At 47.8% G+C, this 13244-nt stretch overlaps 1 protein-coding gene across 1 annotated transcript in view; it reads left to right on the top strand.

The window, feature by feature from the left end:
- CHAT (choline O-acetyltransferase) overlaps positions 1-13244 on the top strand; it is a 65725-nt gene that overhangs the window by 43847 nt on the left and 8634 nt on the right. The window contains exons 10-11 of the mRNA XM_036264857.1: positions 787-915; positions 4530-4652. Of these exons, the coding sequence (XP_036120750.1) occupies positions 787-915; positions 4530-4652 (252 nt within the window). The remainder of the gene's footprint in view (positions 1-786; positions 916-4529; positions 4653-13244) is intronic.

Here is a 13244-nt window from a genome sequence, read left to right as displayed (position 1 = left end):
CACGCCTGGCCTGGGAGCATGGGGCGCCACACACCGGGCGCGTTCGCGTGGAAAGTGTCTCCGCAAAAATGAATGTGCAAACCAGCTTGCGTGAGACACTGTCCACTATCAGCCGTGGACAGAAGGGGCCATGCGGGCCCATCAGCGCAGCTAGGGGAGGCTTCCTGGGGAAATCTTAGCAAGGAACGTGGGCTTCGACCCAGGGAAGCTTCCATCAACCCTTCGCTTGTCTGGAGTCCAGGGTGGGCCGAGGATGGCCCCGCACTGAGGGAAGGACTCGGGGTCGCACCTCTTCCCACCCTCTCGGGCGGGTCTCTCTCCCTCGCTTCCGAACTGGCCCTACTCCGGGCTTCTCCACCTTTAAGCACCGTTTCCTTCCTCCGTTTTGACTTTGCTCATTCTCTCCTAGTCTTCTCCCGGAATCTAAGTTCTAAACTTCTTCCACGATTTGGGACTCTAGGGTCTCTGAAAACCCAAACCCACCCTTGCAGACGGAACAGCACAATTGCTTCCATTTATCTCCCGAGGTTTTATCATGGTCAGAGGTGTGATGTAGTCAAGCAGGAAAACTCCATAATAATAGTACAATCGGCTTTGGGGTCAGGTGGGACTGGATGGAATCCCGCTCGGCCGCCTGCTAATCTGGGGGCCTCTCGGAGCCTCCCTCTCGGCATCAGTGCGGTGTCGGGGGCAGCTCGCGCCCACTGAACCTGCAGGGCGAGCGGACTGCAGAGGGCGCTGCCCGCAGCCCCCGCTCAGGGCTGCAGGTCACCCCTGTGCCTGCAGGATGAGGAGCAGCAAGAAGCTGGTCCGCGCCGACTCGGTCAGTGAGCTGCCGGCCCCCCGGAGGCTGAGGTGGAAATGCTCCCCGGTGATCCAAGGCTTCTTAGCCTCCTCGGCAGAAAAACTGCAGCGGTAAGGAGAAGCCGGCCCCTTTGGGCATTACCTCGTGTCCCCCTTCCCACCCGGGCTGAAGTCCCTGAAAGGTTCCAGCCCCCAGCTCTCCGCCCCGCCCCTCATGGAAATGTAGTCAAACTCGGGGGAGCTCTGCTCCTAACCTTGCGAAGGAGCCATCATTTCCATAACATGCAAACTGCAGCTATTTTTTCCCAAGGGTTTCACCTGACTGAGCAGAGGCAGGACGGGGAAATCATCCTGGTTGGAGGAGTAACAAACAACTGGTTTGAATAGGTCATTTGAATCCAAGCTATTTCGATTTGCTTGAATTTACAGTGAGACTTGACAAGGTGCTTTTATTCCCAAGGGCAGTTCGGGCCCTGATGGGACCCAGGCAGGGGGGCCAGGGCTGGGTGCGGCCCTGGGGGTGGGGTGCAGTGCTGGCAGGGGCAGGCGTGGAGGGAGCCCCCGGCTGACCACTGCATCTGATGGTCAGTGAATGTGAATGCATTCACTCACTCATTCACTCACTCACTCACTCATTCACTCACTCACTCACTCACTCATTCACTCACTCACTCACTCATTCACTCACTCACTCACTCATTCACTCACTCACTCACTCCTCATTCCTCATTCACTTTCACTTCATTCACCATCCTCATCACTCACTTCACTCATTCACTCATACTCACTCACCACTCACTCACTCATTCACTCATCTCACGCATCAGCACTCATTCACTCCCCTCCATCACTCATCTCACTCATTCACCATCACTCACTTTCACTCACTCACTCACTCACTCATCACTCACTCATCACGCATCACCTCATTCACTCACTCACTCACTCATCACCACTCACACTCACTCACTCACTCCTCCTCACTCACTCACTCACTCACTCATTCACTCACTCACTCATTCACTCACTCATTCACTCATTCACTCACTCATCACTCATCACTCATTCACTCACTCACTCATTCACTCACTCACTCACTCTCATTCACTCACTCACTCATTCACTCACACACTCACTCACTCACTCACTCATTCACTCACACACTCATTCACTCACACACTCACTCATTCACTCACTCACTCATTCACTCACTCACTCATTCACTCACACACTCACTCATTCACTCACTCATTCACTCATTCACTCACTCATTCACTCACTCACTCATTCACTCACTCACTCACTCATTCACTCACTCACTCATTCACTCACTCACTCATTCACTCACACACTCACTCACTCACTCACTCATTCACTCACTCACTCATTCACTCACACACTCACTCATTCACTCACACACTCACTCATTCACTCACTCATTCACTCATTCACTCACTCATTCACTCACTCACTCATTCACTCACTCACTCATTCACTCACTCACTCACTCATTCACTCACTCACTCATTCACTCACACACTCACTCACTCACTCACTCATTCACTCACACACTCACTCACTCACTCACTCATTCACTCACTCATACACTCACTCACTCACTCACTCACTCATTCACTCACTCACTCATTCACTCACACACTCACTCACTCACACACTCACTCACTCACTCACTCATTCACTCACACACTCACTCACTCACTCACTCATTCACTCACTCATACACTCACTCACTCACTCACTCACTTATTCACTCACTCACTCACTCACTCACTCACTCACTCACTCATTCACTCACTCATTCACTCACTCACTCATTCACTCACTCACTCATTCACTCACTCATTCACTCACTCACTCACTCACTCACTCATTCAACCAACATGTGCAGAGCTCTAGTCTGTGCCAGACCTGTGGTGAGGCTCCGAGGACGCAGAAATGAATGTGCCAAGGGGCCTGCCTTTGTACTTTAGTGGGGGAAGTGGACCCCTAGACCAAAGATGCAATAACAGGAACCCACAGAGGACACAGGAACTGAATTCTGCCTGGACATTGAGGGAGGGCTTTGCAATGATGGGTCTTGAAGGATGGAGAGGAGTTTGTGTTGCAGGCAGCTGAGGGAGGGGTGGGTTCATAAAAGATCCTGACTGCTTTGGAGACTGGCGAGTGAGAGAACGGCCAGAGTTGGGGGGCACTAAAGGGAAGCTGAAGCCCATGGGGAGAGCTCACTCCCCACGTCAGGGCCTGGGGGCGGAGAGGAGCCCTGGAGGGTTCTGTGCAGGGGTTTCAGAGAGCCAGGGAGGAGACTGGGAACAGGGCAGGTGAGCTGGACAATGTGGCTGGGCTCGCAGGCTGAGGGCTGGGGAGGACAAGCCACTGTACGGTGGTGCTGACATCTCAACCTCACGCAGCTGCTGGGGGATAAGCAGGCCACTAGCAGGGTGAACTGGTTGCTGAGCCCCAGGGAAAGGAAAAAGCCTGCTCACTTTCCAGGATCTGAGCAGACCCCACTTGACCCTGAGGCCCCCAGCTCCCCTCTCTGGAGGAAAGAGGCCTGTAGAGGGAAGCAAGGTGGTCCTGTGCTGCACATGGCAAAGGGTGAGTCTGAGTGGGCAGAGCCTGGGCGAAAGGTTTCCAGGTGCCTGTGGGGTCGCGCACTCAGCCTGCGTGGGGATGGTGACTGAGGGTTGAGTTCCCAGGGGAACTGGCTCTCCGAGTTCTGCTGAGTCCCCAGAACCTGGCATGGCCCCTCCGAGAGCTGGGCTCATGTGAGGCAGAAGAAGTATTTCCGGGAGGGGCAGGCAGGGAGCATCAGGTCCTTAGGGAGTGAGTGCAAGTGGGGCCCAAGGTTGCCCCCAGGCTCTGCGCTTACACAGCTGGTGGAAAGATGGTGTGGACCTTGTGGCTGTTGCTGCGGCGTGCAGCCAGCCCAGACCCCAAGCTCAGTATGAAGGAGGAGACCAGTCACTGTGGGGGCAGGAAGGGAGAGACCAGTGCTCCAGGGTCTCAGTGCAAACTCAGGGGATCTTCCTGCTACTCTGACAGTGATGCACAGGCAGCAAGACCTGGGCGTGTCATGGCAGCCAAGCAGCAGTTTCCTGGGTGAGGTGGACTTTTGGTCACCGGCAAGCAGAGTTCACTGTGGTGACCGTGACCAGCGGCCCTGCCCCAGGCCTTTCTTCCCAGAGCTCAGCAGGGATGAGTCTCAGTGAGGAGCACTACTGGCCACCACCTGAGAAAGGGCTTTTCCCTGGACAAAGAGGGTTTGTGCATCCGGCAGGAGGCCAGGATGCCCAAAGAACCCTCAGGGATGCTGCACACACCCCCAAACATGTGGAATGAACGTCCTCTCTCAGGCTTACTTCTGCGAGCAGCGGGCTCCTGTTTGGTGGTGTTCTCCCTGCCCATGCAAAATCCTCTCCTGCCCCCAAGTCCCTCCCTGCAGCTAGACCCAGCCCCCCTGAGCCCCAGAGCAGGGCCACCGTCCCGCCCAGCCAAGCCTCACCTCAGCTCAGAGTAACCCTGGTCCAGCATGCCCTCTGCCACTTCCAGGTGCCCACAAGTGTCTACACTCCAGCCCATTCCTGGAGGGCAGGGGCTGTGCCCTGACCTTCGTGCTAAGACAGACCAGGCTCAAGGAACTTGGTGACAGCCTGATGTATGCATTCTGTTTTGCGTGAAATAAAAACATGTTTTCTCTCCCACAGAATAGTACAGAATCTCGACTTCATTGTGTACAAGTTTGATAGCTACGGGAAAACATTCATTAAGCAGCAGAAATGCAGCCCCGACGCCTTTATTCAGGTGGCCCTCCAGCTGGCCTTCTACAGGTGAGCAGAGCCTGCGCGGCTGGGCCGACTCACAGGCTGCGCTACACTCTGGAGTCTGGACAGACCCTGGAGGGGGAGGCTTTCTGTGGGCCTAGAGGGAGGGAGGAAGACCAGGGCAGACTGCTGGCAGGAGGTGCCACCTAATGGGGTTTCAAGGTAGAAAACCTCAGAAAAGAGGAGGAAAGATGTCACAGTCAGTCAAGGCCTAAATGGTGGCCCAGGGGCACCGAGATCAAAGGGCAGGACCAGAGGCCAGGCAGGCGATGGGGACATCACATTGAGAAGATGCTACCCTCCTGACCCACCCAGTCCACTGGGGCCCTGTAGCTGTGATGTGACCTCCCCTGCTTTTCTGGCCTCAATAATGAAATGGAATGAGCATCCCTCAAAGGGTCAAGTCAAAGATTTTGGACTCACCCTTGATTCTTCCCTGTCTCTCATTCCCCACCAGGTCAGTTATTTTCCATGCGTTTCTTTGCCCTTCACCTTCACCTGTACCTTCACCACTGTCGGCCCCTCTCAAGGCCCTGCTGTCTCGTGCTGGGTCGACGGCAGCATGCTCCCGGGGGCCTTCCTCCCGTCTCACCCACTGTATCCCGTCTTAATAAAGCATGAACTTGGAAATACACAAATCGCATTCCATCATTTACCACCTTGAACCCTCCCAATGACTTCCCACCATGCTTAGAACAAAGTCGAGGCCTAGAAAGGCTCCCTGTGAGCTGGTCTGTCCTGGGACCCTCCTGAAGTCCCCCCATCTCTGGACCATTGCCCCAGCTGTGCCTCTGCCCATCCGCCGGCCACCACTCTCCACCTGCCAGCTGCTCCCCCACTCAGGTGTCAGCTGCACAGGCCTCTCATGACCCCTCACCTGAGCGTGCACCTCCGGCCCCTCACCCAGTTCTCTGTCACACAGTTGTGTTCTCTTTTTCTTTTGTGGCTGTTGTTATTCATGTGAACTACCTTGTCCATTGACTTGTTGACTGCTCTCCAGAAGTCTCTCCCAAGCATGACTCTGGGTATCTCGCACACCTGGCACAGAGTAGGCCTCAGGTACTGGGCAAGCACGAGAAGACACCACGTGAGTGTTAGCTAGGGGTGGCGCGATCAGGCCTGTGACAGAAGAACCTGTACAGTGAGAGGGAGTAAGGTTGGAGGCGGAGTAGGGCAGCTGACTCGCCTTTTATAGGACACGGAAACTAACACGCAAAGTAGACCTTCCTCAAGGTAGGCGGGCGTCAGTGTTCCATAGGCAGCAGCTCATAAACTGGCATGACCGGCAAACAGTAGTCCCCGCGATCTGCTCGCGGTCTGCAGTGTCCAGGGGAGCATGAAGGCCTCTGTCTGAAGCCAGAGCAGGGGAGCCTCACTCAAGAGCAGGCAGCACCTGTGTGGGCACAGCATCGGATTCTAGTGTCCCAAGTGGGGCTGTAATTCTAGGGGGAGGGGGCAGCCGCTTTGAGCATCTTTCCCCTTACAACTTATTGGGGAGGTCTGACGTCACCTCACATTGCTGGGACACAGACCTTGCTGGCATAGAACCGTGGCAGACCCTGGTGTCTGGAACTGCATGCAGTCAGTGCCATTCTGATACTCATAGAGCAATGGACTGACATGGGCCATGAGGTCAAGGTCCTGCTGGAGCCATGACTGGGGACACTACTCAATGAGCACGTCAGAGCTTCAGAGCAAAGCCAAGAAGAACCTACACAGAGTACCCCTCCTCATGTGACCTTGGTTGTCACTGGAGACGCCCAGGAATGGATGTGGCCAGAGGCTTCTCGGCTTGTTGAATAGCCAAGACATGATCTGCTTCCCATGGGGAACATTCTTCAGAGTCCATGCTTTAACAATTTTGTTTTTCTTTTCTTTTTTTTTTTTACCAGATCTTGGTTTTCATTTTTTTATTACTGATGTCCTTCCTTTTCCCCCCATTGGCACTGTCCTCCCTGTTCCCCCACCCCCACCCTGCCTTCACCACACTATTGTCTGTGTTCATTGTTTATGTATTTATTCATACAAGTTCTTTGGTTTATCTCTCCCCCCCCCCACACACACACACACCCATCTCTCTAAGGTTTGTCAGACTGTTCCCTACTTCCAGGTCTCTGGATCTATTTTGTTCACTATATTCCACAAATAAGTGAGATCATGTGGTACTTGTATTTCTCTGACTGGCTTATTTCATTTAGCATAATACTCTCCAGGTCCCTCCATGTTGTCTCAAAGGGTAAGAGATCTTTCTTTCTAACAGCTGCATAATATTCCATTGTGTTAATGTACTACGGCTTTTTCATTCACTCATCTACTGATTGACACGTGAACTGTTTCCAGATCTTACCTATTGTAAATAGTGCTGCTATGAACATAGGGGTACATATATTCTTTCTGATTGGTGTTTCAGGCTTCTTAGGATATATTCCTAGAAGTAGAATCACTGGGTCAAATGGCAGTTCCATCGTTAATTTTTTGAGGAAACATCATACTGTTTTCTGTAGTAGATTTTCTAGTCTGCATCCCCACCAGCAGTGTACTAGAGTACCTCTCTACATCCTCGCCAGCACTTATTGTTTGATGATTTGTTGATGGCAGCCATTCTGGCAGGGGTGAGGTGATACCTCATAGTTATTTTAATTTGTATTTCTCTGATGATTAGTGATGTGGAGCATGTTTTCATGTCTCTGGCCATTTCTACGTCCTCTTTGGAAAAGTGTCTATTAAGGTCCTCTGCTCATTTTTAAATTGGATTTTTTGTCTTCCTTTTGTTGAGTTGTATGAGTACTCTATATATCTAAGAAATTAACTCCTTATCCAATGCATCACTTGCAAATATGTTCTTCCATATAGGGTTCCCTTATTATTTTGATACTGTTTTCTTTTGCTGTGCAGAAGCTTTTTAGTTTGATGTACTCTCATTTATTAATTTTTTTTCTTTGTTTCTTTTGCCCTAGGCACTGTATCAGTGAAAATTCTGCTATATGTGATGTCTGAGATTTTGCTGCCTACATTATCTTTTAAGGTTTTTATGGTTTCACAACTTACATTTAAGTCTTTTGACCATTTTGAGTTTATTCTTGTGGATTGTGTAAGTTGGTGATCTAGTTTCATTTTTTTGCATGTAGCTGCCCAATTTTTCCAACACCATTTATTGAAGAGATTGTCTTTACTCAATTGTGTGCCCTGCCACCTTTGCCAAATAGTAATTGAGGTATGATGTCTTAGGTCAATTTCTGGGTTCTCTGTTCTGTTCCATTGATCTGTCTACCTGTTCTTGTGCCAGTAGCGGGCTGTTTTGATTACAGTGGCTTTGTAGTAAAACCTGCTATCTGGTATTGTGATCCCTCCTACTTTGTCCTTCTTTTTCAAGATTTCTGTGGCTATTCGGGGTCTTCCTTGGTTCCATATAAATTTTTGGGCTATTTGTTCTAGATCTGTGAAATATGCCATTGGTATTTTAATAGGAATTGCATTGAATCCATAGATTGCTTGGGTAGTATGAACATTTTAATGAACATGGTATATGCTTCTAATCCATGAACATGGTATATGCTTCTACTTTTCTGTATCTTCCTCTATTTCTTTTTTCAATGTCCTATCGTTTTCTGAGAACAGATCTTTTACCTCCTTTGTTAAGTTTATTCTTAAGTATCTTAATTTTTTTTATTACATTGGTAAATGGGATTGTATTTTTAGTTTCTCTTTCTGTGTGTTCATTATTGGTATATAAAAATGCCAACAATTTCTGGCTGTTAATTTTATATCCTGCTATTTTGCTAAATTTGTTTATTAAATATAGTAGTTTTTTACGGAGTCTTTAGGGTTTTCTATGTACAATATTATATCATCTGCAAATAATGACAGTTTCACTTCCTCCTTTCCCATTTGGATTAAGCTGTAACAAATTTTTTAAAACCTACTCTTAGATTCAGCAGAAAACCTGAAAGCTGCCTAAATTGGGGTTGTTCAGTACCCAGCCAGTGACGGCATCTATTTTTGTGCTTGGCATAGCATTCACCTCCAGAGGCCATAGAGGCACAGGAAATGAGCTCCCTTCCAGTGTCTTGGGAAAATGAGATATAAGTATAATGGAAGTTTATTCACTTGCTTACCAAGCAATACAGATCTAAACACTGTGCCCAATCAGACCTGGCCATCCACTCTCCTGGAGCTCACCCAGTGCGGGATAAACTGCCCTGAGGTAGCCAAGATGTGGGTCATAACTTGCTCTGACTTTGGGCTGTCACTGCTCTTCTCTGAGTTCTGTGTCTTTGCCTTCCCTCAACCCAACACTCACGACTTTACTGGCTGGTAAAGAAAAGTGTGTGGGAAAATGATAGCGGTGGGCAGGACTGGAGCAAGGGTGAGGTGTGAGAGTATGAGAGAGTGTGAATGAACATGAGTGTGGACAAGCAACCTCAAGCAGTGCAGAAACATGGGGCAGAGGGTCCCTATGCTGTGGACAGGGAGCAGCTAGCTACCATGATAAGCAGCTTGTCAGGGTGCTGCTCCCTGCTCAGCCAGAAGACCCCACCATCTTGGAAGATCCCTGGTTGGTCTTCTTCTTTGGGAGGAGGCAGCAGGAAGCATCTAGGGCCAAGCAACCTGAGTCCACAAGTGCGCCTTGCAACATAAGACCAGTGGATCCCACTGTGTTGATGCAGACCAGCACACAGTAGCAATGCTGTCAAGGTGCCTGCTTGGGGAAGTAGCAACCAACCTGGAGCTGAGCATCATCCCTCACAGTAGCAGCCTGATCAGAGCCGAGTACAACCCCCAGCAGCAGCACCAGCTTGGGAGCCCAGCACCTTCCCCCATGGCAGCAGTGACAGGAGGGAGTGGAGCCCCACCCCCAACAACAGCTGAGGCTCTGGAGCTGAGACACAACCCCAGCAGCAGAGGCTCTGAAGCAGACATCCATCCCCAGGCAGCAGCAGCACAGATTGGCAGCTGAAACCTATCCCCGGCAGCATCAGCAGAGGTTGATCAGCAGCAATGGCCCAGCCCAAGCAGCAGCAAGACTCAGGCAGCCGAGACCAGCCCCTGACAACTGCAGTAGTGAATTTTGGAGTGGAGCCCCTCCTCCAGCAGCAGCAAAATCCCAAGAGCTGAGCATCCTGAGCCCCCAACAGCAGCAAAGGATTGGGAGCTGAGAGCACCCCCCAGCAACCGCAGCAACAGTAGCAGAGCAAACCAGGAGCTGACATTCATCCCCAGCAGCATCAGCAGTGACTGATCAGGAGCTGAACCCCACTAGGCAGCAGAACACCCCAACGGCACGTTAGCTGGACCCACACACCCCAGCAGTGCACCAGTGGGAACCATGCACCCCAGCAGCACCTACAACAACAGACCAATACCAGCTGCTAGTTGTCAATTCTCCAGGACCCACAGCAGGCAAGAGGCACCAAGCACCAAAACAGTCTGGGAGGCACAATAGCCTTATTTCATACACATTGACCTGCCTACACACCCCAACATCCCTCGCTGGTCCTAGAACTACCAGACGGCTAAAATGGTGAGACAAAGAAACAACACCCAAATGAAAGAAAGGAGGAATCACCAGAAAAGGAACTACATAAAATGGAAGCAACTTGTCAGATAAAGAGTTCAAAGCAATGATTTTAAGGCTACTCAAACAATTTAGTAAGAACTACAAGCAACTTAATGAGAATTATCAAGAGCTCAGTGGGAACTACATCGGTTTAAAAAAAGAGGTAGAAGCTATGAATACAAATCAAATGGAAATAAAGAACGGCATAGCTGATATGAAAAAATACCTTAGAACGTCTCAATAGTAGATTAGAAGAACCTGAAGACCAAATCAATGAGTTAGAAGACAAGGTACAAAAAAACCCCACCCAAATAGAGAAGCAAATGGGAAACAAATTAAAAAGGAGGAGGAGAGTTTAAGGGAGCTTTGGGACAATATGAAATGTAACAACATTAGCATCACAGGGGTACCAGAAAGAGAAGAATCGGAGAAAGGAATAGATAACCTGTTTGAAGAAATAATGACAGAAAACTTTCCTAATTTGGTAAAGGAAGAAGTCACACAAGTCGAAGAAACACAGAGAGTCCCAGCAAGTTGAACCCCAGAAGACCCACAGCTTGACATATCATAATAAAAATGGCAAACATTAAAGACAAAGAAAGAATCTTAAAGGAAGCAAGAGGGAGACAGAAAGTTACCTACAAAGGTGCTCCCATTAGACTGTCAGCTGATTTGTCAATAGAAACACTGCAGGGCAGAAGAAAGCGGCATGGTGTATACAAAGTAATGAAAGGCAAGGTTCTGAATCCAAGACTACTCTATCCAGCAAGGCTATCATTCAAAATTGAAGGTGAAATAAAGCTTCACAGACAAAAAATAAAAGAATTTACCACCACCAAACCAGTACTGCAAGAAATGCTAAAGGGACTGTTGTAAGAAGAATATATATATATATATATATATATATATATATATATATATATATATATTTGTGGAGAGAGAGAGAGAGAGAGGAACACAGGCATAAAGTAGAAATGGCAACTAATAAGTATCTATCAATAATAACCTTAAATGTAAATGGCTTAAATGCTCCAATCAAAAGATATAGTGTAGCTGATTGGATAAGAAAACATGACCCATATATATGCTGTCTACAAGAGACCCACCTCACAACAAAAGACTCACACAGGATGAAAGTGATGGGATGGAAAAAAATCTTCCAGGAAAATGAAAGTGAAAAAAAAGCTGGTGTACCAATACTCACATCTGATAAGATAGACTTCAAAATTAGGGCATTAATAAGAGACAAAGAAAATCACTACATAACATTAAAGGGATCAAACCAACAAGAGAATATAACTGTGGTAAACATATATGCACCATATACAGGAGCACCAAAACATATTTTAAAACTTCTGGAGGACTTCAAGGAAGAGATCAATAGCAATACAATCATAGTGGGTGAATTTAACACCTTACTGACACCACTAGATACATCTTCTAGACCAAAATAATAATAATAATAATAATAATAACAAGGAAACAGAGTCCTTAAATGATGAAATAGATCAGTTAAACTTAATTGATATTTATAGAACATTTCACCCCAAAGCTGCAGAATATACATTCTTCTCAAATGCACATGGGACATTCTTGAAGATAGACCACATGTTATGACACAAAGTAAATCTCTACAAATTAAAGAACCTAAATGTGACTCGTGAATCCATAAAAATCCTAGAAGAAAATGTAGGCAATAAAATTTCAGACATCATATGCAGCAGAATTTTTACCGATGCAATGCCTAAGGCAAGAGAAACAAAGGAAAAAATGAACACATGGGACTACATCAAACTAAAAATCTTCTGCACAGCAAAAGAAACAACCATCAAAATGGAAAGGCAACCCACTATATGGGAGAGCATAATTGCCAATGATACATCAGATAAGGGGTTAATTTCCAAAATATATAGAGTGCTCTTTCAGCTCAACAAAAGGAAGACAAAGAATCCAATTTAAAAATGGGCAGAGGACCTAAATAGACACCTCTCCAAACAGAACATACAAATGGCCAAGAGACATATGAAAAAATGCTCAACATCACTAATCATCAGAGAGATACAAATTAAAACGACTATGAGGTATCATCTCACATCTGCCAGAATGGCTGCCATCAACAAGTCATTACACAACAAGTGCTGGCGAGGGTGTGAAGAAAAGGGTACTCTAGCCCTGGCCGGTTTGGCTCAGCGGTTAGAGCGTCGGCCTGTGGTCCGGAGAGACCTGGGTTCGGTTCCCGCTAAGGGCACGTACCTTGGTTGCAGTTTGTCCCCAGCCCTGGTTGGGTCATGTGGGTGGCAACCACTCGATGTGTTGCTTTCACGTCGATGTTTCTCTCTCTCTCTCTCCCTCTCACTCTATCTGAACAAAATATCGAAAAATGTCCTCGGGTGAGGATAAAAAAAAAAAAAAAAAAAAGGGTACTCTAGTACACTGCTGGTGGGAATGCAGACAGGTGTTATTTCCTCAAAAAATTAAAAATGGAACTGCCATTTGACCCAGTGATCCCACTTCTAGGAATATATTCTAAGAAGCCTGAAACACCAGTCAGAAAGAACATATGTACCCCCATGTTCATAGCAGCACTATTTACAATAGCTAAGATCTGGAAACAGCCGAGTGTCCATCAGTAGACAAATGGATAAAAAACCTGTGGTACGTATACACCATGGAATACTATGCAGGTGTAAGAAAGAAAGATCTCTTATCCTTTGAGACAATATGAAGGACCTGGAGAGTATTAAGCTAAGTGAAATAAGCCAATCAGAGAAAGACAAGTATCACATGATCTCACTTATTTGTGGAAGATAATGAACAAAATAAGGTGATGAACAGAATAGACCCAGAGACATAGAAGTAGGGTTCAGACTGACACTTCAGAGGAGGTGGTGGGGGAAAGGAGGAGGTAAACCAAAGAAGTTATTAATATAAGCATAACCAGTGGATATAGACAACACTGCTGGGGGAGGGGGGCACAGGAGGAGGGTGTCTTTGAGGGGAAAAGGAGAAACATCTGTAACAAAAATAAATTAATTTAAGAA

The sequence above is a fragment of the Molossus molossus genome, unplaced genomic scaffold, assembly GCF_014108415.1.
Source record: "Molossus molossus isolate mMolMol1 unplaced genomic scaffold, mMolMol1.p scaffold_m16_p_17, whole genome shotgun sequence".
NCBI classification, from domain to species: Eukaryota; Metazoa; Chordata; class Mammalia; order Chiroptera; family Molossidae; genus Molossus; species Molossus molossus.
Note: the sequence above shows the minus strand (reverse complement) of the source record. Positions and strands in the feature narration are given on the sequence as shown.